At 50.5% G+C, this 24,875-nt stretch overlaps 9 protein-coding genes across 15 annotated transcripts in view; 4 read left to right on the forward strand and 5 right to left on the reverse strand.

Annotated features, from left to right (window-relative positions):
- The first annotated feature begins 83 nt into the window (after nucleotides 1–83).
- On the forward strand, nucleotides 84–2,083 carry LOC6731296 (mini-chromosome maintenance complex-binding protein). Its single transcript, XM_002078416.4, has 3 exons — nucleotides 84–1,273; nucleotides 1,327–1,570; nucleotides 1,637–2,083. Exons 1-3 carry the CDS (start codon nucleotides 84–86, stop codon nucleotides 2,018–2,020), a joined length of 1,818 nt encoding a protein of 605 aa, XP_002078452.1. The 3' UTR covers nucleotides 2,021–2,083.
- On the reverse strand, nucleotides 2,074–3,293 carry LOC27208426 (ZZ-type zinc finger-containing protein 3). The gene has a single exon (XM_016183997.3). It carries the CDS (start codon nucleotides 3,192–3,194, stop codon nucleotides 2,115–2,117), a length of 1,080 nt encoding a protein of 359 aa, XP_016023860.1. The 5' UTR covers nucleotides 3,195–3,293; the 3' UTR covers nucleotides 2,074–2,114.
- On the forward strand, nucleotides 3,284–4,500 carry LOC27206679 (hydroxymethylglutaryl-CoA lyase, mitochondrial). The gene is made up of 2 exons (XM_016182485.3): nucleotides 3,284–3,427; nucleotides 3,487–4,500. The coding sequence occupies exons 1-2, from the start codon at nucleotides 3,383–3,385 to the stop codon at nucleotides 4,411–4,413; spliced, it is 972 nt and encodes a 323-aa protein (XP_016023861.1). The 5' UTR covers nucleotides 3,284–3,382; the 3' UTR covers nucleotides 4,414–4,500.
- LOC27209426 lies at nucleotides 4,453–7,032 on the reverse strand. Of its 3 annotated transcripts, none has more exons than XM_016184861.3 (3): nucleotides 6,885–7,032; nucleotides 4,847–6,500; nucleotides 4,453–4,770 (listed from the first exon to the last, which is right to left on the reverse strand). In XM_016184861.3, the coding sequence occupies exons 2-3, from the start codon at nucleotides 6,476–6,478 to the stop codon at nucleotides 4,531–4,533; spliced, it is 1,872 nt and encodes a 623-aa protein (XP_016023865.1). In that variant the 5' UTR covers nucleotides 6,479–6,500; nucleotides 6,885–7,032; the 3' UTR covers nucleotides 4,453–4,530. The 3 variants fall into 3 exon arrangements, with proteins under 3 accessions (XP_016023865.1, XP_016023863.1, XP_016023862.1); XM_016184859.2 differs by lacking the exon at nucleotides 6,885–7,032 and adding an exon at nucleotides 6,690–6,861; XM_016184858.2 differs by lacking the exon at nucleotides 6,885–7,032 and adding an exon at nucleotides 6,579–6,616.
- Nucleotides 7,033–7,354: 322 nt separating this feature from the next.
- On the forward strand, nucleotides 7,355–8,769 carry LOC6731297 (oxygen-dependent coproporphyrinogen-III oxidase). Its single transcript, XM_002078417.4, has one exon. The coding sequence runs from the start codon at nucleotides 7,470–7,472 to the stop codon at nucleotides 8,640–8,642; it is 1,173 nt and encodes a 390-aa protein (XP_002078453.1). The 5' UTR covers nucleotides 7,355–7,469; the 3' UTR covers nucleotides 8,643–8,769.
- A 996-nt stretch (nucleotides 8,770–9,765) lies between these two features.
- Nucleotides 9,766–10,650, reverse strand: LOC27206519 (small ubiquitin-related modifier 3). The gene is made up of 2 exons (XM_016178824.3): nucleotides 10,492–10,650; nucleotides 9,766–10,370 (listed from the first exon to the last, which is right to left on the reverse strand). The coding sequence occupies exon 2, from the start codon at nucleotides 10,283–10,285 to the stop codon at nucleotides 10,013–10,015; it is 273 nt and encodes a 90-aa protein (XP_016023866.1). The 5' UTR covers nucleotides 10,286–10,370; nucleotides 10,492–10,650; the 3' UTR covers nucleotides 9,766–10,012.
- A 2,180-nt stretch (nucleotides 10,651–12,830) lies between these two features.
- LOC6731300 (U1 small nuclear ribonucleoprotein 70 kDa) lies at nucleotides 12,831–14,770 on the reverse strand. The gene is made up of 2 exons (XM_016178823.3): nucleotides 14,605–14,770; nucleotides 12,831–14,524 (listed from the first exon to the last, which is right to left on the reverse strand). Exon 2 carries the CDS (start codon nucleotides 14,474–14,476, stop codon nucleotides 13,130–13,132), a length of 1,347 nt encoding a protein of 448 aa, XP_016023867.1. The 5' UTR covers nucleotides 14,477–14,524; nucleotides 14,605–14,770; the 3' UTR covers nucleotides 12,831–13,129.
- A 771-nt stretch (nucleotides 14,771–15,541) lies between these two features.
- Nucleotides 15,542–16,009, forward strand: LOC6731301. Its single transcript, XM_044923909.1, has one exon. It carries the CDS (start codon nucleotides 15,569–15,571, stop codon nucleotides 15,875–15,877), a length of 309 nt encoding a protein of 102 aa, XP_044779844.1. The 5' UTR covers nucleotides 15,542–15,568; the 3' UTR covers nucleotides 15,878–16,009.
- Nucleotides 16,010–16,023: 14 nt separating this feature from the next.
- The window catches only part of LOC6731303, a 30,489-nt gene continuing 21,637 nt past the window's right edge, over nucleotides 16,024–24,875 (reverse strand). For 4 of the 5 annotated variants that reach the window (XM_016178822.3, XM_016178818.3, XM_016178820.3 and 1 more), the window contains 7 exons: nucleotides 19,498–24,816; nucleotides 19,055–19,430; nucleotides 18,861–18,986; nucleotides 18,626–18,721; nucleotides 16,882–18,269; nucleotides 16,711–16,821; nucleotides 16,024–16,647 (listed from right to left, as the gene is read on the reverse strand). In XM_016178822.3, the coding sequence (XP_016023875.1) occupies nucleotides 16,616–16,647; nucleotides 16,711–16,821; nucleotides 16,882–18,269; nucleotides 18,626–18,721; nucleotides 18,861–18,986; nucleotides 19,055–19,430; nucleotides 19,498–24,816 (7,448 nt within the window). In that variant the 3' untranslated portion in view covers nucleotides 16,024–16,615. The remainder of the gene's footprint in view (nucleotides 16,648–16,710; nucleotides 16,822–16,881; nucleotides 18,270–18,625; nucleotides 18,722–18,860; nucleotides 18,987–19,054; nucleotides 19,431–19,497; nucleotides 24,817–24,875) is intronic. The other variant, XM_016178821.3, reaches the window with a different exon arrangement.

Genomic DNA, 24,875 nt, shown 5'->3' on the forward strand with positions numbered 1-24,875 from the left:
TTTTTGGCGCGCCAAAGCAGGTGTTGTTTTTTGCATTGGAGGTTTTGAGGCTTTCGCAAATTCATTCGTTGACTAAATAGATAATGCCCTGTGCCATGGAGCTGCCCAGCACGCCTGATGAACTGGCCGCCCAGCAAGCGGACAGCGCTGCACTCAAGGACTTGCTCAAGGATCCCAGTCGTTGGCACTCGATTCCCCTGCTTAACTACACACCTCTTCACAAGCTGAAGGATCAGACTCTGGTGCGCTTTCGTGGCATGATCCAGGACATGATGGACCCGGAAATCTACCTGGAGCGCTACGAAGTGAAATCCGCCGACGGCAGCAAACGTGTACAGGAAGGAAAGTACAGGGACTGCTTGAAAATGGCCCCTGGTGAAATGATCGACTACAACGCCGATGGAAACGTGCATGGAGAGAGGCGTACCATGTTTGTGGTGTCTGTGCCTGGCCTGAACGACTGGAGCAAGGAGCATGAGAAGCAGTGCTGTCCCCAGATCGATTTGGCCAGTCTGGGTCAATCTCCCAGTTCAGCCAAGAAGCGGACTATTGTAGGCGAAGAAGAAGCTATGGATGTGGACGGTGCGAGCGAAACAACCTTCAAGCGACCCTGCCTAAAAGAGATTCAAAAAGATAGCGAGCCAGTCGGCGCCTCCAAATCCTCTGTTCTTGGCTCAGAATACCTGCTTAACTCGCCTCTGCCTGATCGTCCCAGCATGGCATGCATGGTAAAGGTTTACGACGAGTTCGATACTTACCAGCTCAACTCGCTGGTCGACTTTGTGGGCTTTCTGTCAGTGGATGCTTCGCTAGACGCCGCTACCCTGGTCATAGACGATTGTGAAAACTTGAGTGAACTGCAGGCAGCTCATCCATCGCCTTTTCTTATACCCCGCCTGCATGCCTTTGGCGTCCAGGTGCTTCCGCATGCCAATCCGCTATTGGACAAAAGCCTTCGACAGCCAACGGAAATATGTGAGGAGACGTATCCAACCCAGCTTGCTGTCCACAAAGATCTGCGCATGCTTCTTAAACTCTGCCTTTTTGATGACGATCTGGCTGCCGAGTATTTGCTCTCGCACCTAATATCTACGGTCTACAGTCGTTCTGAGATGCAGAGCATCGGCAAGTTTGCCCTTAACCTTTGTAATCTCCCTAAGAATTGTGAGGCGTATGCAACCAAGTTGTATCAAATTCTGGAGCTGCTATTGCCGGCCAGCCATTACATGCCCATGACTCTCGGTACACTTAACACGGCTGCCTTTGCCCCAAAGTAAGTTGGCTAAGCAGTGGAGTAATCAATTGAATACTAATGAGTACTTGCAGGAAGGATTATGAGACCAACAAGCTGGTTTCCGGCGTACTACAGTTGGCTCCCCATACGCATTTGGTGCTCGACGAGACCTGCATGCAACAGGGCAAGCTGGAGGCTAATGGTGTTCATGCCGTCCAGCATTTAGCGCACTTGATCAATAATCAGGAACTGAAGTGTGACTTCCAGTATTACCAAATAGACTACCAAGCAAACATTCCAGTTCTCGTGCTCAGTGAAGGGCGAAGTATGTTGCCGGTAAGAATAAAAATTTTTATAAATAATCATTATATCATAAAGAAACTATTAATGATATGTTTTCAGAGCGATTTTGTGATGCCCATTAATGCCGATGCTAAGGCCGTGGAACTCGTTGATGAATCTCTAAAGGCAGCCCACCACTATCTGCAGCCATCACGTCTGCAGCAGTTTCGCAAGTACTTGACCACAGCGCGCACTAGCGGCTTCAACGTGAGCGAGGAGCACACGGAAATGATCCAGCAGGACTTCGTCGACATGCGTAAAGCCAATGTCAAAAGTAATGCCGATGATCTGCACGGACTGCTGGTCCTTTCGCGCCTGCTGGGCATCGCCCGGGGCAAGGATACGTTGGACAAAGAAACATGGCAGCTGGCTACGGAGTTCGAAGCAAAGCGTCGCCAGCGTATTCAATCTCTGCCGAAATCATCTGCGCAAATGCGCAATTAAGAGGGCCTCTCTTTTATACCATTTAATATTAAGTTTTTATGAATAAAATAGAATTTTTAAAAAGTGTTCTCTTTGTATTTAATTTGTAGGAGCGTCATGACTCTTGGTCCTCTACAACTTCATGACTTAAATGCTCGAAGCGCCCTTCGATTAGCTGACTGGCCAGGCAATCTCCGCACAGATTAAGGTGACAATAACAACTGTTACAACGCCATTGGGTCCTGGTCACAGATGCCTCTTCGCACTCGGCACACTTGGCGGCTAGCAAGTCTGGCTCATATCCGTCCTCCATCTCCCGTTTCTCGTCCTGAATGGCTGATAGAAGCTTAAGGCATAGTTCCTGTTTTCGCTTTGCCTCCGTATTTAGATCGGCATCCATGCATTCGGATTCGGTCTTTGGTTCGATCTTGACTTGGGAAGATGCCGGCATAAGGAGCATATCGCTCGCAGGCGACGGGACTCGAAGGTCATCAAATGTGAAATCGTCCTCTGGCATTTGTAGCGATATATTATGAGCGGGGAAGAAGGTTGACTTGCGAAGTTTGATCTTCGGCTTACTCAAGCCCGGACGTCGATGCTTGGGTATGCGACCGGGCACAGGCATCCCGGCATCGTGCAGCTTCTGGAAATACTTCTGGACACGGCTATATACTTGCTGTGCCGTTCTGTTACCCAAAGCCTTCGCTATCTTCCCGAATCTGCGCATTTCCACTTCCTCTGGCGGATACTGGATGAGCAGCTGCTCCAAGCGACTCTGCTCTTGGTTGGTCCACAAGCGATTGAAGTTCTCCGACCGTCCATTACTCCTGTCCCGGTTCTTGTTCGCCTCCTGCGTCCAGGAAGACGCATCCTCCGGTGTCTCATTTGTGCCTCTTTCCTCGTCATTGGGCGACAGAGTTGGCAAGTCCGGTAGAACGGTCGTGGTGATGTAGTTATCCGCTATCAAGGGCTCGTTATTTCGCAGTTTGTCTAGCATATGTTGCGGATTCTCCAAGTAGATCTTTTGCGTGGCTTCCAATTCATCAATCTGCTGATGCACCCGAATCCTTTGTGCCTGCAGCACGGCCAAGGTGCGCAGCAAATTGGTATAGCACTGGTTGCCACGCAGTGCCAGGTGCTCGGTCTCAAAGTGAAACACATCCTCATCTTCTGGAGATACGTCTGCTAGTTCCATTACAAAGAATTATCACCAAATACCCGTTTGTTTACAAAAAATGTGTTTACGCCTCTTCGCTAGAGATGGCAGTTCGTTCATCAAAACAGTTATCGAAATTTAGCAACATATCGATCTTGGATCATTATCAGCTGTTATCAGCGAAAAAGAAGAAGCGGAATACGTAACCTTTATTTACAAATTTGGCAATGATAAGTGCACCAATTCGCTCTATCCTTGCGCTTACAGCAAAGGTAAATTCACTAAAAAACGAACGCACTTAACCATATTTTAATCATTTTGAAACTAACAGCGCACGGCGGTCACAAGCGCGGCCAACCAGGTTCGAATTGTGGAGGTTGGACCACGGGATGGTCTTCAAAACGAGCCCAAACTGCTGCCGGCAGCCACCAAGATCGAGCTGATCAACCAATTGTCCGAAACAGGACTGCGGACCATAGAAGCCACCAGCTTTGTGAGCGCCAAATGGGTGCCACAGATGGGCGACAATGCCGAAGTGCTGAGAGGAATCCGCAAAGTGCCTGGTATAAGCTATCCAGTGCTTACGCCAAATCTAAAGGGATTCGAGAGTGCTCTAGAGGCGGGAGCCGAGGAGGTGGCAGTCTTTGGAGCCGCATCTGATGCGTTTTCGCTGAAGAACGTTAATTGCACCGCAGCTGAGGCCATCGAACGCTTTAAGCCTGTGCTGAAAGCAGCCCAAAAGCATGGTGTGCGCGTCCGGGGCTACGTTTCCACTGTGGTTGGCTGCCCGTACGAGGGTGCTGTTGCGCCGAGTGCTGTCGTCAAAGTGGTGGAAGCCCTGTACCAAATGGGCTGCTATGAGATCTCATTGGGCGACACCATTGGTGTGGGCACGCCAGGAACTATGCGCCGAATGCTGGATGAGGTGACCAAGGTAGTCCCTGCTAAAGATCTGGCCGTGCACTGCCACGACACTTACGGCCAGTCTCTGAGCAACATACTGGTCTCACTGGACTATGGCATTCGGGTGGTGGACTCCTCCGTTTCTGGCTTGGGCGGATGTCCTTACGCCAAGGGGGCGTCAGGCAACGCAGCCACCGAGGATGTGGTCTACTTACTGCACGGCATGGGCCTCGATACTGGCGTCAACCTAGACAAACTGATCCAAGTGGGGCGGTACATCTGCACCGAAATGGGCAGAACCTCAGAGTCCAAGGTTAATCGAGCGTGGAAGGGACCGCAGGCGCGAGTTCAGTGATGATCCAAGCATTGATACTATCAAACGAAAACGAAGGCATTTACTAGCACTAGTTACACAATACATTTATTATCGTTGCAATATTAAGTCAAGGAGCGTGAAGTACTTTTATGGGCCTTAAAACTTTTGGGCATCTCTTATTGTGTACAAGGACACGTCGCCCGAGGCAAGCGACAGATCAGCCAGGCTGTGATTGGCGCGACGTGGGATATGCGAAGACGACGGATTGCGGATTGCCTCGCCGGGCATTTTCATTTTGCCATCGTGGCGCATAACAGTGGGCTCCACGGCCGAGTTGAGGTATTTTTGAATTTGAGGTACCTTTGGCATGGGCACAGGAGTTCGTTCATCCACCACCTGTGTTCAATGGAGGGTTTAGTTTAGTTTAGTTTACGTTCTCTCATCATGGGCTTATATATAAATTTAAACTTACATGCTTGATTTCTGAGGATATGTAAGCCTTTTTGGGAAGCAGATTAGCGGCTGAATCGATTCCACCGATAATTAAAGATTCACTGGACTTGGGTGTTCCGTCCTTTGTTGCGAAAAGTGCTTTAGGATGACACAAGCGAGACTCCTGTTCCAACTCACTGATGGCCAGTGTAGATAGCATATCAGAACTCGTTGGACGGAAGTTACTCATTAGCGGAGCAGTACCAGACTTCTGGGTGTAGGTGCGTATGGGACTGACTATGTCGGCGTATGGCTGCTTTATCTGATTTTGGCGACGTTGAGGAATACCAGAGGTTGCACTAAAGAATTTCTTTTTGGTCCACTCCATGGTGAGGCCGACATGGAGCGGCTTTCTACCCGTGCTAGATGAAGCTACAACTGTTTGTGGCTGGTTAGAGGACCGTAGCGGAATTGATGGCTGCAAAAAGGTTACAGCCGGTGATTTTGGTTGCGGCTTCGGTGAAACAACGAACGTGCTTTGTTTGTCCTTGGGCAGCATAGGGCTATCAGGCTTGACTGCGGCGACTGAAGGAGCCACACCTGCCATGTACTCCATACCCTTTTGCATCATGTACTGCATTTCTTCCATGGTATCATTGAAGTGCAACGAATTTTCCTTATTTTCAACGCTCTTCTCCGCTTCTTTCTCTTCAGTGTGATCTTTTCCGTGGACTGAGGATACACGGGACGTGTCTTCCTGTTTTACTTCTGGAACTAGCTGCACTTCTTCATCGTCAGAAGAGGATAGCTCGATTATTGTGTCCTCTATATCGTCCTCTTCCTCCTCGACTTCATCCTTCGGATGCGAGGCAAGCTCTCTTAGACTGCCATGAAGATCGCTTAAGAGCTCCAGCTCCTCTCCCTTGGACATTCCTGGTGGCTTGGCCTTGGCAATTGCGGCGTAAAACAATTCGTCGACGTTAAAGAGCGTTCCACTGAGGGAACTATCCGTGGCTGTTTCGTAAGAACTAGATGCATTTGTCTTCAGTGTGCGAGCGCTTTGGAAGCTTGTGTGTGAAGACACATCCGACGACTCCAGTTCGCTGTCCTCGATGATGGTCGAGGGGCGAAGCAGGCCCACCATTTTGACCGGCGAAACCTTGGTCAACGCTTTAGGAGTCAGCCCAGAGTCGGACGAGGTCTCGTCGATTCCGGCCAGGGTGTTGTCCCAAAAGCGCGACGGAGCCTCAATGTCCTCCAGGTGAGTGCATTCCGCCCCCTTGACGGGACTTTCGTTCTCCAATAGGTCGTCTTCTGTACCCACTGACTCTAGCATGCGACGCAGTGCATCGATCTCTTTCTGATCGTCGGTGCTGTGATCCCTAGCCCTGGCCATCACCTGGCTCCGGTCCTCGCTGTGCAGGTACTGGAAAAGAGTGCTATCCGGATCGGAGCCCGTTTTGTCGCACATGCGCTCAAAGGCACTGAAGCTATCATCGCCATCGTCCAAGTGCTCCAAGTTACCTGTTTCGTACATAGTATCCTCGCCGAGATTAACAGTCCTTTGACTGGCAGGATTAACGGACAGAACTTTCTTGGCCCGCGCCTCCAAGGGTCTCCTCAAATCCTCGTCGATCTCCAAACTGTAGCGCATATCCTTCGGTTCGTCCATTTTCACGGGCTTTTTCGGCAAACTGAAAAAGGAAAACTGTTATTAGTTTTCCCAACTAAATTGTATGTATGTCTAAACTGTCTAAACTATTTATGCGTACTGATTCTCTAACAATTTTGACATGCAGGTGGCTTGTTTGAAAGTAAATGACTACGAATTCATCGAACACTAGTGCAACACTATCCAAGGATGGGTTTCAATGTGTATTTACCGCTCGGTCATTAGAAACTGACGGAGTTTCTGACGCCATTCCTCAGTGTTTTGGAATTTCTTGAGGCCAGACATCGTGAGTGTGCGAGTGTGCGTGTGTCCTTGGTGCAAAACTCCAGTCGACGGGATAAACACGTATACTTGCGCGATGCCTATAGTTCAGAGCGTTTAGAGTTTGCTCCAGTCGATCACCTACCTTCTGGCAATAGTATTCACGCAGTTCTTCCTTAATCTTCAAGGCGCACGCGTAATTATTTCATGGATTTCCTCACAGCACGCTCATTTGCCAACGATCGACGCGCCTTTGAAGTCGTTTATTTCAAATGCCACGGCAGAGTGGCCGTACTGCGCTTATATTTTTGAATGGGGTATTCCAATGGGCATTGCACATATATGAAATCAACGGAGTTGTATTACTTATAACAAATAAAAATTTAAAATGAAGACAAATATGACTACCATTAAAAGGAATTGTACGCATATATATATATTCCCATCTATTGATATTAATATTTTCTATATATATATACAGACATATTGTACTAGCTACTGTTTTTTCTTAACAGTGTATAATATATTTATCAAAACATTACAACTTCTTGTATCTCTGTAAATAAAACAAAAACGCGAACCCCCTATTTTCGGTATATTTAGGTGATATCACGGTCACACCAGCGACTATGCAACTAGAAATGCCGGGTCAGTGAAAGATAACAAACAAACTGCTTTCGGCGAAAGAACTTAAGTTACGTTACAAATTTGAAGTAGGCGAGAGCACATAATGAACGCACTTCGTCACACGATATCCCTGGTATCGCTGGGCACCTTTCAACTGGTGCGCCGGACCAGGGGGCCGCACGCCAGAGGCTTTCTCCTCGGGACGGGACTGGGCCTGGCCAGCTTTTCGGCGGTCACGTACGCACATTCCGCGGAGGCGGTCAACCCAAAGGTCAACGGGGTGCAGATGGACACCTCGCGGTTCATGGCCGAGCCCATCACCGACTCAAAGGCACTGCTGGGGGACAAGGAGAACATGCGTCATCGCATGGAGATCCTGATCATGGAGATTCAGGCGGAGTTCTGCCGCGCCCTGGAGGCGGAGGAGAACTGTGGCCAGAAGTTCAAGGTGGATCGGTGGGAGCGGCCTGAGGGCGGAGGCGGCATCACTTGCGTCCTGCAGGATGGCGATGTGTTCGAGAAGGCGGGCGTCAATATATCCGTGGTCACCGGTTCGTTGCCCCCGGCTGCAGTACAACAGATGCGGGCTCGCGGCAAGAATCTGAAGGAAGGAGCCTCTTTGCCGTTCTTTGCCAGCGGAGTGAGTGCCGTGATTCATCCCAGGAATCCCCATGTCCCCACCATCCACTTCAACTATCGTTATTTCGAAGTGGAAACTGCCAAGGGGGAGAAGCAGTGGTGGTTTGGTGGTGGCACAGATCTGACGCCCTATTACCTCTGCGAGAAGGACGCCTCCCACTTTCATCAGACGCTGAAGTCCGCCTGCGATGAGCACGATGCCACCTACTATCCGCGCTTTAAGAAATGGTGCGACGATTACTTCCGCATCAAGCATCGCAACGAGAGCCGCGGCATCGGCGGAATCTTTTTCGACGACATCGATTCGCCCAACCAGGAGGCGGCCTTCAACTTTGTGTCAAGCTGCGCCAGGGCTGTGATTCCCTCCTACGTGCCGCTGGTACGAAAGCACAAGAATCGAGAGTATGGCAACAACGAACGCCAGTGGCAATTGCTGCGCCGCGGGCGCTACGTGGAGTTCAATCTGATCTACGATCGTGGCACCAAGTTCGGCCTATACACGCCTGGAGCCCGGTACGAGAGCATCCTGATGTCCCTGCCCCTGCACGCCCGCTGGGAGTACATGCACGAGCCCAAGTCCCAGTCCGAGGAGGGCAAACTGATGAAGGTCCTGAAGAACCCCAAGGATTGGGTCTAAGCTAGGTTTTTATTTTTAATTGTTCTTAAGAGGGAACCGGTGCCTTTTACACTATATTTAAAACTTAATGTGTACATATTGTAATTGTTGTTGCAAATAAACATGACAAAATGTTATTGTTTCCTAACTATTTATCCATATTTGCAAAATTAGTTTATTCCATTCAACATACAGTATAAATTGGCAAATAATGCTATCAATTGGACTAAACAGGTAAAATAAAATACATAATGTTAATGAATTTTAATATTATTACGCGTTATGATAATTCCTTAATGAAATGCAACAAAGTATGAACAAATTGTATATATATTTCAACATTGACTCATTAATTTGCTTATCAATGTGCATATGTATGTACATAATTAAAGGGTCTTGTACATTGGAAAATAAAGGTTTAACAATATAAAGTATATATGTATGTATGGTGCTGAGTCATGGTGAGTCAGCAAAAAATCTAAAAATTTCGATAATTTTTAGCCAATACTAAAATCAAAAATGAACACATACATATACATATATTTATTTTAAACAAGCATAGTCTAATATTACAGGACCTGTCAAAATAACTTGCATGTATGCATGCGTACATGTCTACTTTTCAATTTTTCATCAAATTTTTTTGTACACAACTGTACCTCTGAAGTTTCAAGAACATACGAACATATATATATCATGGTATACATACACAATCGTCATGTATGGCTTGGCTTGCACGAACATACATAGCGTATTACTAGACCCAAATTTTGAGGTTATAGTTACCTCTATGTAATTTCCAGAAGATTCTCAAAACTGACGTCATTTTTATTCTTGCTTTAACTTTAAGGTTATGTTTTCAAAGATTTCGCGAATTCGCCGGCGTATTTGTATGCTTGTACTTTTCCCGCAAATTCAGTCGGCTCCGATGTGTATGTATATCAATTTGCACGCACACACGCGCACTGGACCCAGTCCTGCTCGCACACAGACTTGCCATGGCAATGGCAATGTGTATGTTTGTGTGCGTGCGTGCTGTGTGGAAAGAGGGTCACAAAGCGGGAAATTCGCACCGGCTTTTCGTTGCAGAAGGACAAAAACAAACGCCGATCAGGCGCAGGAATAAATAGCAAAAGACTGCAAATTTTGTGTAGTTTATAAAATGCTTTATTTACCATTTTCTTGTCTGCAAATGTTTTTGTTTGTGTTTACACGCACACAGACGCATATAGAATCTACAGTTGTACTAAAAGCATATTCAATCGATTCTTAGGGCCTGTTATGATGAATTCTTCATGTTGTTGTTTTGTTTTTGCTTTTGTGGTTTTTCTTGTGTTTATTCTTTTTTGTTTTAAGTGTGTAAGAGGAGTAACTAACTTAACTAAGTAATCTTAAGGAGCGCCACCAGTCTGCTGCTGGTAAACCTCGATGGTGTCACCCTCCTCCATCTCCAGCGAGGTCGGAGTGTCGTTCTCGTTGATGGGCTGTCCGTCGAAGCGGAAGCGCACCACCTGCATGGAGAGTCCAGCACGGTCGCAGTAAGCGTTCATCAGCTTCCTCAAGGGTGTGTGCTTCTTGATCTTGAACTGCACGACGGCGTTGTCCTGGCCGAGGACCTTCAGGTTGATGTGCTCGGTCTCACCTCCCTTCTTTTCGTCAGACATGTTGATTTTTTGGTTGCTTGATGAAGCTGTTGAGTGGTCAAAAAGGTTTTTTTTTTCTTTTGCGGAGCGTCGAATGCCGGGCGTGCTGTACGAAAAAAACGAGGCAAAATGTCAATTTAAACACGCGCAAATCGGTAAACCACACGTAAAAACTAAGCACAATACCGCGGGGCAACAACTAATCACGCAGAAATGCAAAAATTTACCTGATTTTCTCACGTTCAGTGCTTGCTGATGGAAGTTGAAAATTATCACAAGCGGCTTCCTTTTGCTTCTGCTACAGCTACACGCCAAAAAAACTGGTGCTGGACCTACCTCGTTAACTTTTGCGATACTATCGGAGTGTATCGATACGCGACGTAATCGATATATTCCCCTGTCACCATCGATGTGACAGTAATTTGGTTTTCGGTCACGTTTTTCATAACAAGTAATGTTGAAATATGCCGAAAAACAATGAAAAAATATTCAAACCATTGGGCTATAAAATGTAATGCTAAACACGCAATCGATTTAAATACCATTTAAACCATATTAGAGAGTCAGTTTAAAATAAATATCAATATTAATATTTTAATAAAAGTATTAGTATTGGACTGGTTCGTAAAGATGGATGTTACTGTTCAAATGTTTCATAGATTATAATGGCAATCCACGGTATCTATACCTATAATTAATTTTTCACATTACTTGTTAGCAGGGCCGCATAAAATTATTTAACTATCGGCAAACATAAATTTTCCGAGTTGCTTGTAAGCCAGTGTACGCAGGGCAGCATATAATTATTTAACTATCGGGGACATACGATAGGTAATTGCGTGATATCGCTTTATGGCAAAGGAAATCGAGTTATTCTAAAGGACGGAAGAAAAATAAGTTATTGAGAAGTTTTGCTGTAACATTTGACAAGATTACGGCATAAGTTTATATTCGCATGCAAAATACATTTTGAATATTCCAGTTTCTTTATGTTGCTGAGATAGCAGTCATTTATATCGATATATCGCCTATTGATATGCCAATTTAGAAGTAAAGGTAGCGATCTGTTGATACCCATTATATATAATATATAATATAACAGGGTGCATAGGTACTTTTCAGGTTGGATAGCCGAAACCATTTTCATCGGTGTTACATTGATATTCAATGTTTCATCCTTAAAATTAGTCCTTTTTACTTTAATATTCTATAATGTAATTCTATATCTATAAATTCCGCTTATATTAATATGCGACATATACATATGTTTTCCAATAGAGGACGCATTTAATGTCCATCGATTTCACAATGCGTTATTTGCAACAAATGTAAATATTTTTTAAGAGATTTCAGGGACACCACAGCATATCCTCTTATCCAGGACACATAGCCCAGTTGATCAAGCCAAAATTGTAAAAATAATCAAGTCATCTTGATGACGCCTTAGAAATGAAACAAGTACTTTTTCGTGTAAGGAGGAATTCTTTTCTTTATTTGATCAAATCTAAATGTGACATTGATCCCTGTCCGCTTAATAATGGTGTAATAGGAAAAATGCCTAGCTACACGATAGTTTGTTTCCCGTAAGTCGCACGTTACGAAAAGGCAATTGCATGGATCCCTTCTGCCAAACAATACAATACAAACATAAAAGACCCCCAGAATTTTGTCACCGTCCGCAATCCAAAGTAGAGGCTACCAGCTCGAAAGACCCCTGACCTGACCAACCACCAAGCAATCGTTACCAGTTACCAAAAGCAAACCTTTGCGCAGTTTTCTGTTCTATGCGAGTTTCCGCCGCGGATTCGTCTTCAGTACGATAACAATCAGCTGAACGTACATGAAAAGATCGAAATGGTAAATTGGTTACAGACATAATGGATGAATGGAGTAGATTGCCACAGACCATCGGAGCAGTTCGCAATGTGTACCAAACAGAGGAAAGCTCCCTTACACTAACTCACTCATCCATCCGATCCACGGCGGGCGAGCAAATCGTAATCTTACCGGAGCAAACTTACGGAAAGGTTTTGGTTTACGAAATTTCTTAGCCCGGACTCAACTTACACGCCACACCACCACAGAACAGGCAACCCAGAGCGGAGGAGATTGGAAAAGTATCGGTAGCTGTCTTGATTCTAGAGCGGTCCTAGAACGGTAGACGCATGGATTAGTGAGGTTTGTGCGTAGACCAAATTACCTGATGTGGGCTTGGAATTTAGACTTGGGCATTGGCTACGAATACTGGCGGAACTAATTTCCGTTTTTGGATTACTGTTTGTTTGATTAAATACTTATGCTTTTGCTTTCACACTAGTCAGAGTCAGATTTTCAATTGATTGAAAACTGCAAAAAACAGAGAAAATAAAAGGCACGAGTTAGTGCAAGGGTTTGTATTCAATTTGCGTTTTGTTCAGCTTATTATGTTAGGTGAGTTAGAAAATCCCAGGAACCACCATGGGATGGAGTACCATATAGTACGGTGTATGCGCCTCCGAAAGCGTTCCAGCTCCTGACTCTCCGTATTCCCTTTAACCCCCTTACCAAAGGTGGGGAAACAAACACATGAGGGCTAGCTTTATTTTACTTACTGTTTTCATATTCATTTGTTAAGAGTTACTTATAAATTTAAATGATTTAAGCTACGCACACATTAGCGGATTCTGCGTTTAGCGGTCGGGTTCTCTATATTCTTGTTCTGCTTGGCCTTCCTCCAAGTGGTACCTTAAAATTTTCTGTGTAAAATGGATAGCTACGGTTATGCTCTCCAGGATTGGTGTGCTTTGGAGTCGAATGAATAAATAGTTGCGACCCACAGACGTCTGACTTCTAGAAATATTAACCTTGACACATCGCTCCAAGACTCTACTGACGCCACCAACTCGGGTCCCCGGAGTTCTGCTGGCCATTGTCGGGATTGGGATTCGTGCTGGCATTTCCACGCCCCAAAATGGGCGGCGGCGGCACACTGAACATATTGTGATGCGCAGGCGGCGGCCGGTACTTCTCCTCGTCCTCATCGTCGATCTCACGCTTGATAGTCGCGTTCTGGTAGTCAAATGTGGGATAGCCATCGTCGACGGGCTCCTCCTTGATCTTGATGACTTCCATATCACGGAAGTCGGGCTTGCGCTCCTTGACATCGCCGCCGGATCCGGTGCCGCGTTCACGGTCCCTTCTCTCTCGCTTCCGTTCGCGACGCTCCCTGGAGGATTCGCGTTCGCGAGACTTGGAGCGCTTCTTTTTCTTCTCACGCTCGCGATCGCGATCACGCTCGCGCTCCCTGTCCCGCCGATCGCGGCGGTCGAACTCGTCGTACCGCTCCCGGCTGCCCGCTCGTCGTTTTCTGCGCTCGCGGGAACGGCTGCGCGAGCGACCGCTGCTAGCCACAGCGCCCCGTCCGCGATCTCGTTCACGGTCGCGGCGTTCCCTGGAGCGGGAACGTCGACGTTCCGCACCGAAACCGCGTCCGGGCCGGGCATCCAGGCCATTGGAGCCGCCGCCGCGTCCAGGACCCTCGCGATCCTCACGCTCCCGCTCCAGCCGGTAGCGCTCGCGTTCCCTCTCGTTGTCCTCGCGGCCGGAGTGCTTGATGTTGACATCGTTGCCGCCGCGACGCGTTCCACCCAGACCGCCGCCCAGGCGTCGGGGCAGCCAGCCCTTGACCGTGCGAGCCCGCTCCACGTCCACCAGGACGCGCTTGCTGTCGATCTTCTTACCATCGGCGTGCTTGTAGGCGGCATGCATGTCCCGCTCGTGCTCGTACTCGATGAAGGCGTAGCCCTTGGGTTTACCTGATTCCTGGTCGTGGATCAGGACGATCTTCTTGATGGGCCCGTAGAACTCGAACTCACGACGCAGCTTCGACTCGGACGTGTCGTAGTTGATGCGTGCAATGAATAGCGTGCGAAACGGGTCCTCCGTGGCATTCTTGATCTCTGTGGGGTCCCACAGCGCTATCTCACGCTCCAGCTTGTAGGCCACCTGCTCGGCCTTCTCGCGCCGGCGTCGCTCCAGCCGCTCCTGACGCGTCTCAACCGTTTTCGGCAGCGGCGTGTCCTTGGGATCTTCAAAATCGGCCATGAACTTGGCCACTCCCAGGTAGCCGCGAGACTTCTTCTCGTGCGGCAGCTTGTCCACCGGCGGCATAAACGGGATGGGCTCCCGTGCCGCGAACAGCGCCAGCAGATTCGGCGGCAGATATTGGGTCATTTTGTGGTCTTTTTTTGTATTGTTTTACCTTTTCCTGAAGCTCCTCGTCTGCAAGAAAAATGGTCCGTTTGAGGTTAGGTTGGAGTTTGTTTACTCCGCAAGGGAGAGTAAACGTTGGCGCAGCTCACCTTAAACAGCCATCCGCTTGGCAAGAATAAATCTACGGTACTTCGTTTAAGTACCCGCAATATAATTCGGTCCACACCAATAATTTTCCCGATTTTCTTTAGTTTTTCGCCTGGCTTGAGTAGTAAGTGTGACCACCGCGCGGTCAATGAATTAAGCGGAAGAATTCTGCATGAAATACTGATAAGTACTTAAATATACTACTTACGTTATAAAATATAAATACCACAAAATGGTGGGTGTCTGGACATCCAGAGTACAGAGTAGGGGGTTCGAAACCACGCTAAAGGTAAGTTTCTCGGTTTTATAGTTTTATAGTCTTTTCCCACTCGCTTTCAATTGCTATTTGCTACAACACTTGCTTGCTGCTATCATCATCTCGCTCGCACATTCCATAACTGAGTTTACGCTAAATTTTGTATTTTAAATTGAAGTTGTTTGTAAAGAAAAACTTTCTTTGGGATATAGATTGTTGTAGCTGTCATCAATGGTTCTCAAAACGTTTTCTAATTTATTTTTGGTTTTCTAAAATGTGTCCAAAGCAAAATTTATACATAGATCACTATTGTTTTCCTTTCAAGTAAAACCCTCTAAACTAAAAAATTGCACTATTATTTTTCTTTCTGAAATAAAAAATTTAAAGTTTTATTGAAATCAATTGAGCGCGATTATGACCAGCTGGGAGTGCGTTTACTTAGCTGGATTACTCCGCGTGATCCAGTCCCTGGCGTTTTATTCCAGAAGTTCGAATAATCCGGCACCGCAGCTACCCTCGCTTATTGTGGGTCTTGCTGCGATGGATCTTATATGAGACACTTGCTTCGTTCCTCAGGAACTTCACAATCTGCCGGCAGTGGCCTCATCACGAAGCAAGTGTCCCATATAAGATCCATCGCAGCAAGACCCACAATAAGCGAGGGTAGCTGCGGTGCCGGATTATTCGAACTTCTGGAATAAAACACCAGGATGTACGAAGTGCTGGTGTCATACCTGCTTTTAGGTATTGCCGTTCAGTTGATCTGGAAGTCAGTGGATTTTATGTGTGTCATCCTGATGAGGGACATAATGCTCGGCAACGGCCTCGTCTCGGAGATCGACTATAACAACTACGAGAGCTACTGGGTGGGCATGGTTACTGTGCCGTTGTCCCTCCTGATCCTCGCATCAGCCGGCCATGGCATTGACTATTTCCACATGTTACACGATGGCCTAGTCCACGTGCAGTCGAAGGTTCAGCTGAGCTGGAAGGAGGTCACTCGCAATCCGAGGAAGTAGCTTCTGGCGCATGGTGCCGATTCTGGAGGAGCACAAGGATCTGGCACGCCGACAACGGTAGCAATAAAGTGAAACTTGTGATAGGCATGCGAATTCAATTGGATTCGTTTGTTTCGTTTATTTTTTATACAAGAAAATGCATAAAATTAATTGTCATACATAATAATTAAATTGCTTTTATTTAAATTACAAAATAACGACTATATTTGATTTGCTTTTTACAGCACTCGCGCATTTGTTCAACAAGCTTGGACAAACTATATGGTTTGGAAAAATCTATCTTTATATATATATATATTAGCATATATGTATTGCAATTTGGTACCGCGTCAAGCATGGTAAGTTCGAGTTTCTTGTATAGGTAAATAATACTTAAGATTAAAACAATATTTCATTCATTAAATTACGCATAAGTTCGACTTAATTTCATGTAGTTTGCATACCTAAAGAGCACATATGGGAGTTACTATTACTCGTATAAAAGCCATCTCATCTCCGCTCGACTTTGATCTCCAAAGCCTGGCATTAAGCCACGTAATATCCGAGATGTGGGACTATAGATGGATCGTAGATGGACCGCAGCTATTACGTTGATTCAATGCAAGGCTCTCCAGTGAGTATTCTTCGGGGGGCAGTGGGCGTCACTGTTCTGACAGTGAGTTAGCTGCTGCAACCCATTCGTTATTTATGACCACATTTTACATTAAAGCAGCTGGTTATCTGTAGTTTATCGTCGTTCTACTGCACTTCGCTATCACTATCACTCTTTTCTGAAAATAGTAGATAATACTTTAATATGGAAGATGCAATGGAAGGGTAGCTGGTAGTCGTACCCTTCTTGCCCGTGTAGGCGTGACGTTTCAGTCGGTCGTATAAGTCTTCTTTAGTTCCGTAGAGCGAGGCATTGGACCTGGCCAACGTGCTCATCTTGCCGCCATGCAGACCTGTTGAGGATTAAGATTAAGCGAGAATTGACAATGATATTTCGTTTAGGGAATACTCACCATCCTTCATGTACGTTTCGTTGTAGAAGTTGGGCATCTCCCAGCCGTCCTCCTCGTCGTCGTAGTAGTGCGCATAGGTGCTGTGATGCGATGGCGCGATGGACTCCGCATAGGGCGTGTGGGCGCCGTAGTAGAAGTTCACCTGCGAGCCGGTCTGGTCAATCGCAGGGGTCAGCATCTTCTTGGGATCCCTGCGCTTCGTGGAGCGCACGCAGATCATCCAGATGAGCAGGACAATGATGATGATAAAGATCACCGCTCCGGCAATGCCACCGGCGATGTAGGCAAACTCCGAGCGTTCCGCACAGTGGGGACCCGTGAAGGAGCCCACACAGCGGCAAGACGGTGTGCCCTTCAAGTCCTTGACACACGCGCCAGAGTTCTCGCAGAAGCCATCGCACACATCCGTGCAGGCCATGCCCGTTCCATTGAATCCTGGCTTGCACTCGCACTTGAAGTCCGACGTCTCCGGCACCATGATGCAGTAGGCATTCACGTCGCAGTGGGGCTTGCCCTCTGCAATGTGCTCGCACGGATTGGTGCACTCGCTCTTCGAGGTGGCGCCGGTTATCTTGGTGCTGTGGTTCGGTGGGCACTGCAGACAGGCGGTCTGCTGCGACTCCGACTGGTAGTAGCCCTTGCGGCACTCGATGCACATGTTCTGCGTGGCGTTCAGGTACGTACCCGCCGAGCAGACGGGCAGTGTGCACTCCTCCACCGAACTGGCGCCCACCTTGGGCGTCGTCCTGCCCAGCGGACAGGCGGCGCAGGATGGCTGCACGCCCTGCAGGCGGTATGTGCCACGTGGGCAGGGCTCGCAGCGTCCATCGGCACCCAGTTGCTGGCCAGAGCTGCACTCGTCGCGACACTCCTTGCGTGACGTGGCCTCCGTGGAGCGCGTTGTCTGTCCCAGACCGCACAGCTCACAGCTGAAGGAGCCCTCGTTGGGCTGGTAGAATCCATGGCCGCAGGAGCGGCACAGACCCGTTTCCGCGTCGAAGTACTTGCCGGCTGGGCAGCGCTCCTTGCAGTCCGCCGCTGAGCGTGCTCCCGGTCCGGCAGTGACTCCTGGTCTTCCCGCAATCACCGGGCACTTGCTGCACTGCAGCTGACCCGCCTCCGACTGGTAGGTTCCGCGCGAGCAGGCTATGCACGTCTTGTTAGCGCTGTCGTAGAAGGTGCCGATGGCACAGGGCACGCAGTCGGGTATCATCACCACCTGGCCCACGGGACAGGCGTACTCCGAGCCCAGTTCCAGGGAAGCCGGATCCGGCACTGTGTTGGGCAGAATCTCCTGCACGGCGAACTGGTCGTCCTCGAGGATGAGCTTCTCCAGCAGCTGCTTGACACTGGATCGTTCTCCCGTCGATGTGTGCACCACGGGATCACTGAAGATGAATGGAAACAAGGTGGATTAGTGTTGGCTCAAGCCGAAGATCATAAGCTTGTGATTAGAGAACAAATGTTAATGTCCAGATATAGTGTTACAAGATGGGATTATTAGACTGGGTTACATTGGTGGACACCTAACACTGTTCTGGACACTTGGAGGTAAGCTTTAAACTTGGGTTAGCACGCAGACATGCGGTATGGGGTTAGGCAAGCATGGGGATTGGATGGATTTTAGATTAGACTGAGACGATTGCTGGTAGTACTGGGTGCAGATTTGATGCTGGGCAGATCGGGTGCATTGGTCGGATGTGGTTATGCGTGGGGTAAACCAACATAGGTGTGCTAGACATACTTCGCAGCCGGGAAGGCTATCTCCAGGGTGTATGTATCGCCGCCAGTTTGTTGGCGTCCCTGGCGACCCGTCAATGTCAGATCGTCATCCTCATCGCTGCAAATTGGGTTAACGAACACACAAAACACATATAGCATATACACAGTGTACACGGATGATCCTGAAGCGGATCAGAGGACATGCTGGACCGGCGTGCGGCGGTGGTTGGGATCTAGGTTCTCATGCAACTACTTACTTGACAACTGGCAGTTCGGCCTCCATCACATAGACTCCGCCATCCTTGGACTGACGACGCACACGGTTATTCTGCGCACCTCGGTAGTGGTCGCATTTCACATCGATCTGAATGTCCTTGCACTCCCTGCGAATTCCAGGATGGACAAAATGGTTTAGAAATGGAGTAAAGAATGGAGGAGGGCGATGACATACCTTGTTCCCTCGATGGCATAGGAGCAGAAGTTCCAGTCCCTGTTCAGGCCATTAACCGAGTTGGTTACCTTCTGGCGGAGCACCGCCTGACCAGCCTTGTTGCACAGCACGTCCGAGGGGAAGAGCATCTTGATGCGGAACACCCGCTGGGCGGGCTTCGATGGTGAGCAGGATGGGTAGACCAGGGGCATCGAGGGCTCCCTCGTTGGTCGCCAGAAGCCTTCGGCTCCGCAGGTGTAGAACTCAGGCACCTGCTCCGAGAATCGAAGACCCGTATTACACGCGATCTCGCAGACCTTGAACTGACCACCGGCACCCCAATCCTTGCACACCTGTGATCCACCAACGGGATCAGCCAGCGCTGGACAGAAGTCGGCTGCAAAATAGATGCATAGCAATTAAATCAACATCATGGAGCTCCTAATTTCCCTTGTGGTACTTACTTAGCAGAGAAACCTTGAAGCTGCAGGATGCAGTGTTTCCAGCTGCATCGGATGCAATGTAGGTGATGTCGTAGGTGCCCCACAGCAAAGTAGTTCCAGATCGGTGTCCATTTCGCTCGTAGATCTTGGTCACGCCAATGTTGTCGCTGAAGTGCGGCTCATCCCAGGTGACCACAGCGGATCCGTTCTTGGCAATCACCCACAGATCTCCGGGGCAATGTTCCACCACAGGTGGCTCCTTGTCCACGACCAGTTGCTGGCAATTGGCGCCCGTGTAGCCCACTGGGCACTTGCGTTGTCCACATAGGGAGGGCACATTTCGCTCCACTCCGCCTGCGGTCACCTCATATCCCGCCCAGTTGAGGATGAGGCCGGGATAGAGAACCGGTTCAGATCGGCAGTCGCGCACCTGCTTCTGGATCTCCGACGTGATGTCGAGGGCTCTGGCCCACACTTGAGCCTTGGTTATTGTGCCCTGGAATCCGGAATCCGAGTAGGCCAGCTCATTGCTAAGTCCATACGGCTGTGGGAGACCCAGCACTGCCCAGAGATAACCGGGCAGTGAGCCACCGGCTCCGTACTCCATCTTGCTGGCAATCAGTCCCTCAGTGATCAGTTGAAGCTGTCCGGAGATTCCGTCCCAGACCACGGCTACATGATGCCACTGGCCGTCGTTGACGGAAGTGTACTCGCCGAAGCTCAGGAAGGCATCGGGTTGGTCCTCAAAGAGCGAAACCTGGACTCCACTGGAGTGGGCCTGGAGCAGCATGCGGCGCTGCTGGGTCATGCGAGCGGATTGCACGCCGTAGAGGGTGAAGAAGATGCCGCGATCGTCCTTCTGGGCAAACTGCACCCACATGGCGACGGTCAGGCTGTTCGCCTCTCCCGTGGGGAAGGGCACCACCTGGGCGGCGGTGGATCGCGATGGATCGCTGAAGTACAGATCGTAGTCCACCTGGATGGCCTTGCGGCAATCGTCTCCGGTCATGTTGAAGGGGCACTGACAGTAGAAGCCGTTGGTTAGATCCACGCACGAGGCGCCCGGCGGGCAAGAGTTGTCCTTGCAGTCCACGATGTCCTGTTCGCAATTGCGCCCGGTGAAGCCAGGTGGGCACTGGCAGCTGTATCCAGCTCCATTGTCCACGCAAGTGGCGCCATTCTGGCAGACGTGCTCCTCGCAAGCGTCGTACTCGTACTGACACCCAATGCCCGAGTAATCCGCAGGGCAGCTGCAGTTTAGACCAGAACCAAAGTCCTGGCACTTGCCACCGTGCATGCAAGGATCGCCGATGCAGCGTTCCGGAGCGGTCTCGCAGTTCTTGCCATCGGTGCCGCTGGGACACACGCAGAAGTAGTCCTGGAACAGGTCGATGCAGCTGGCGTCGTTCTGGCACGGCGCCTGAGCTCCGCACGTGGTCACTTGCTGCTCGCAGCGCATGCCACTCCATCCTGGCTCGCAGCCGCACTCAAAGCCACCGACGCGATCCCGACAGATGCCGTTGTTCAGACACGGCTGCGCCTCGCAGTCATCGATGTCCGTGGCGCACAGAGGTCCCTTGAATCCGTCTCGGCACACGCACTCGAACTTGTTGTCCAGGTCGAGGCAGCGCTCCGTGCCCACCGGGTTGCAGGGGTCGCTAAGACACTCGTCGATCTCGGCCTCGCAGGAGAGACCCACGTAGCCAGGGCGGCACTTGCAGCTGAAGCCATCCAGCTGGTCCACACAGGTGGCGCCGTGCTGGCAGGGATTCGAGGCGCAGTCGTCGATGGTGTGCTGGCAGTTCTTGCCCGTGTAGCCGGGTTCGCAGTTGCAGCTGTAGCCGTCGACCAGGTCGACGCAGGTTCCCTCATTGGCGCAGGGTCTGTTCTCGCAGTCGTCGATGTTGATGTCGCAGGCGGAACCCATCCAGCCCGGGTGGCAGACGCACTCGTGGTCGAACAGGCGGTCCACGCAGGTGCCATGCTTGCACGGCTCCGACAGGCAGAGATCGATCTTTTGCTCGCAACGCTTGCCCGTGAATCCTGGCGGACAGGCGCACTGGAAGTCATTGACCAGATCTGTGCAGTTGGCGCCCAAGAGGCAGGGATTCTCGGAACAGTCGTTGATGTTCTGCTCGCAGTGGATGCCCTCCCATCCGGGCACACACTCGCACTTGTAGCGACCCTGCTCCAAGGCCTGGCAGCTGGCTCCGTTTCCGCACGGATTGCCATTCGCCGTGCACGGATCGATGGTCACGTCGCACTGGTCGCCGGTGTAGCCACTGCGGCACAGACAGGTCACATTCTTGTAGCCCGGCTCGTTCTTGCACATGGCCCTGGCCGGACAGGTGTCGTTGCCACAGTCACTGGCCTCCTCCTGGCAATTGATGCCCGAATATCCAGCCGGACACTCGCAGCGATAGCCCTGCGGCAGATCCTTGCACTGGCCACCATTGTAGCAGGGCTGGGAGGCGCACTCGTCGATGTCCTGTTCGCAGCGGCGACCGGAGAATCCGGCCGGACAGAAGCACTGGATGTCGTGGCCCATGGGCACACACAGACCGCCGTGCTGGCAAGCACCTTCGCCACAGACCACTGGCTTGCACTGCTCGCGTCCCTTGGAGGCGGGTGAATCGGTTCTCATGTTACTCGGACACTCGTTGCAGCTCTGCGCACCCGCGGCTCCCTGGTAATGATGCAGTGGGCAGGGCGAGCAGGGTGCCAGTCCGGTGGCGGAGTAGGTTCCCGGCGCACACTTGGCGCGACACAGATCCTTGTTCGAGGCAGCCGGCTGGTAGGTGAAGCTCTGAGCCGGACAGGCCTGGCAGTCCTTGAATCCACCGGTTGGTGGTTCGGCGGTGAAGGAGTTACGCGGACACTCCAGACACGGCACCAGTCCGGTGGGTGAGTAGGTGCCGTAACCGCAGACGGGAATGCAGTCCGCCTGCGACTTGGTGCCCTCCTCCTTGGTGTAGGTTCCGGCCGGACAGCGCAGGCAGGTTCCCTGGCGGTCACGGTTCTGGTAGTAGCCCCTTGGGCAGTAGGTGCAGCTGTTCTGACCCTCGGACACGTACGTTCCGGCGGGACAGTGCAGGCAACGCGGCACATCGCTAGTGTCCATGTTCAGCACCTCGCCCACATTGCAGTTGAATCCTCGCGAGATCTGCGACTTGAGGGCGCGCAGAGGAGGACACTGGTTGCCAATGTTGGCAATGTTCAAAAGGTCATCGATCACGGCACTGGCATAGGGTACACTCAGGTCAAAGATCAGGTTCAGCGTGGAGCCGCACAGGTCGTACAGCTGGGGCTGACGCACAGCGGGCAGAATGGAGAGGATGAAGTCCATCTTGACCACATTCTCCTCCAGCAGCATGGGCACCGACTTCACAAAGGTCACGTTCATGTTCACATTCACGGCGGAGCAGCGCTGCGAGAGCAACTGGTTGAGTCCGCCGTAGTGCTGTGCCAGCACCTCCTGGTACTGACCCAGACAGGATTGGGCCACTGCTCCGTTGGCGCGGTAGGTAATGGAGGCGGTCACATGGTAGGCAGCCTGCTCCGTGTTTTCGGAAACACAGTCGGGCACCACGGACGTGGGACGCCACAGGCGAGATGTCTCGCAGGAGAAGGTCTTCAGTGGTTCGCCGTCGGTGAAGCGGAATCCTGGCTTGCACGTGGCAATGCATTCGATACCACGATCTCCAGGCAGGCAATTGATGGCACCATTGGCCGGCGGCTGGAGCTCCCAGTCCACGCAGGGCGAAGCCTTCACAGAGACCTGGAAGTGGCAGGCGGCGCGGTTGTTGTACTTATCCGTAGCCGTAACGGTCACGTTCTCGAAGTTTCCGATCTTGATGTTGGCACTCTCGGGGCTGAACTGCAACTTAACATCTCCCGTGTCGTCGGAGGTCTTGATCCTCTTGCGGGTATCGTTGAAGTTCACGGTGTAGCTGTCCTGGCGATCCACCAGCTCAATCACATAGCTCTGGGGGCACTGCAGCAGTGGTGGTGTGACATCGGGCACCGTGATGTTGATCTCGCAGATGGCCACATTGCCATCATAGTCGAAGGCCACATACTTTACAACCGTATCCTTGAAAATGTAGCTGGGTGTGCGGAAGTTCTGTGGCTTGATCTCCAGGCGGGCAATCGATCCGGAGTTGTCCACCGCCGTGGGTTCGGTGAAGTTAACGGGTAGAACTCCTCCATTCTCATCGCGACGCACCACAATGGGTTGCTGCGGGCAGTTCTGGAAGATCGGTGGTTCGTTGTCCACGCACGGGGAGTAGCCGTAGTCGTAGCCGAGGAGTGGTTCCTGCTTCGGCTCCTCGCAGCCCATCAACTCGAATTTCAGGCAGGCGTTGTCCATGTAGCTTACTATTCCGAGGATCACGAAGCGAGCCTGCACGAACTTGGGCAGCGTGATCATGGCCAGCTCGCCGTAGTTGCCTGGATCCCGCATGGTCAGATTGAAATTGGGGAAGTACACCACGTAGTTCTCGCTCTCAGCCTGTTTGTAGAAGAACCGGATCTCCGTGGGCCTGCCCACAATGTCGTTGGTGACCACACCCTTCACCAGAATGGCCTTGACTCGGTAGATCTGACCCAGATCCACGCTCACATAGGTGAAGGCCTCCTGCTTACCACACCAGCCAGTAGCCGAGTTGAGACGGATGTTCTTGGCCTCGTAATTGGGTCGCTCCGAGGTGGCATTGATGGCCGAATCCGGAATCCTGCCGGAACTTAGTCCCAAAGGCTTGATGACCTTGCACTCTGGCTCGCGTATGCAAGTAATGGGTCGCGGATTGATCAGGATGTAGCCAGGACGATTGCAACCGAAGTACACCTCCGAGCTCTGCTCATAGCTGCGGGCAATCTGGCGACCATCGGCCGGTCTTCCCGGATCCTCGCACACTGGTCCCTCGCAGCGAAGATCTCCAAAGTCCCAGATGCCATCGGCTCCACAACGAACCACATTGTCGTGACGACCCGTCTGTCCAGCCAACTTGAAGGTGTTCTGGCAGCCAAAGAAGAAGCTGCTCTGGTAGCGAGTGTCCACAAACTGTCCGTACTCTGCTCCAGGTGTGGGCATGGGTGAGTAGCAATCCACTCGGGGACAAGAGGGCTGCATTCCGGATAGCCAGTAGTCGGGTAGACCAGGCTTGGGGTCATACACGCACTGCCGGAAGCCGGAGGAGGCGGTGGCTCTCAGTTGGCGTCCTGGCGATCCGCACGTAATGGTCACATTGTCACGGAAGGGCACTAGCACGGATTCGGGATCGGGGCGGGCCACAGTCAGACCCTCCAACTTGTCATCGGGCAGGGAAACGCACTTGGCATCTGAAAAGGGACCATTTCATAGTTAGTAAATTAGAAATTTATAGAGGATCCGGTTTTAT

This window comes from Drosophila simulans, chromosome 2L, assembly GCF_016746395.2.
Source record: "Drosophila simulans strain w501 chromosome 2L, Prin_Dsim_3.1, whole genome shotgun sequence".
Taxonomy (NCBI): domain Eukaryota; kingdom Metazoa; phylum Arthropoda; class Insecta; order Diptera; family Drosophilidae; genus Drosophila; species Drosophila simulans.

Bases quoted from the DNA above. Each gene is read 5' to 3' on its own strand.
- LOC6731296 (XM_002078416.4), top strand. From the start codon at position 84: ATGCCCTGTGCCATGGAGCTGCCCAGCACGCCTGATGAACTGGCCGCC. The intron at 1,274-1,326 runs GTAAGTTGGCTA...GAGTACTTGCAG, and splicing joins ACGGCTGCCTTTGCCCCAAA to GAAGGATTATGAGACCAACA. The intron at 1,571-1,636 runs GTAAGAATAAAA...ATATGTTTTCAG, and splicing joins AAGGGCGAAGTATGTTGCCG to AGCGATTTTGTGATGCCCAT.
- LOC27208426 (XM_016183997.3), bottom strand. From the start codon at position 3,194: ATGGAACTAGCAGACGTATCTCCAGAAGATGAGGATGTGTTTCACTTT.
- LOC27206679 (XM_016182485.3), top strand. From the start codon at position 3,383: ATGATAAGTGCACCAATTCGCTCTATCCTTGCGCTTACAGCAAAG. The intron at 3,428-3,486 runs GTAAATTCACTA...TGAAACTAACAG, and splicing joins TCCTTGCGCTTACAGCAAAG to CGCACGGCGGTCACAAGCGC.
- LOC27209426 (XM_016184859.2), bottom strand. From the start codon at position 6,763: ATGTCTGGCCTCAAGAAATTCCAAAACACTGAGGAATGGCGTCAGAAA. The intron at 6,501-6,689 runs GTAAATACACAT...TTCCTTTTTCAG, and splicing joins CAGTTTCTAATGACCGAGCG to TTTGCCGAAAAAGCCCGTGA. The intron at 4,771-4,846 runs GTAAGTTTAAAT...CATTGAACACAG, and splicing joins TATCCTCAGAAATCAAGCAT to GTGGTGGATGAACGAACTCC.
- LOC6731297 (XM_002078417.4), top strand. From the start codon at position 7,470: ATGAACGCACTTCGTCACACGATATCCCTGGTATCGCTGGGCACCTTT.
- LOC27206519 (XM_016178824.3), bottom strand. From the start codon at position 10,285: ATGTCTGACGAAAAGAAGGGAGGTGAGACCGAGCACATCAACCTGAAG.
- LOC6731300 (XM_016178823.3), bottom strand. From the start codon at position 14,476: ATGACCCAATATCTGCCGCCGAATCTGCTGGCGCTGTTCGCGGCACGG.
- LOC6731301 (XM_044923909.1), top strand. From the start codon at position 15,569: ATGTACGAAGTGCTGGTGTCATACCTGCTTTTAGGTATTGCCGTTCAG.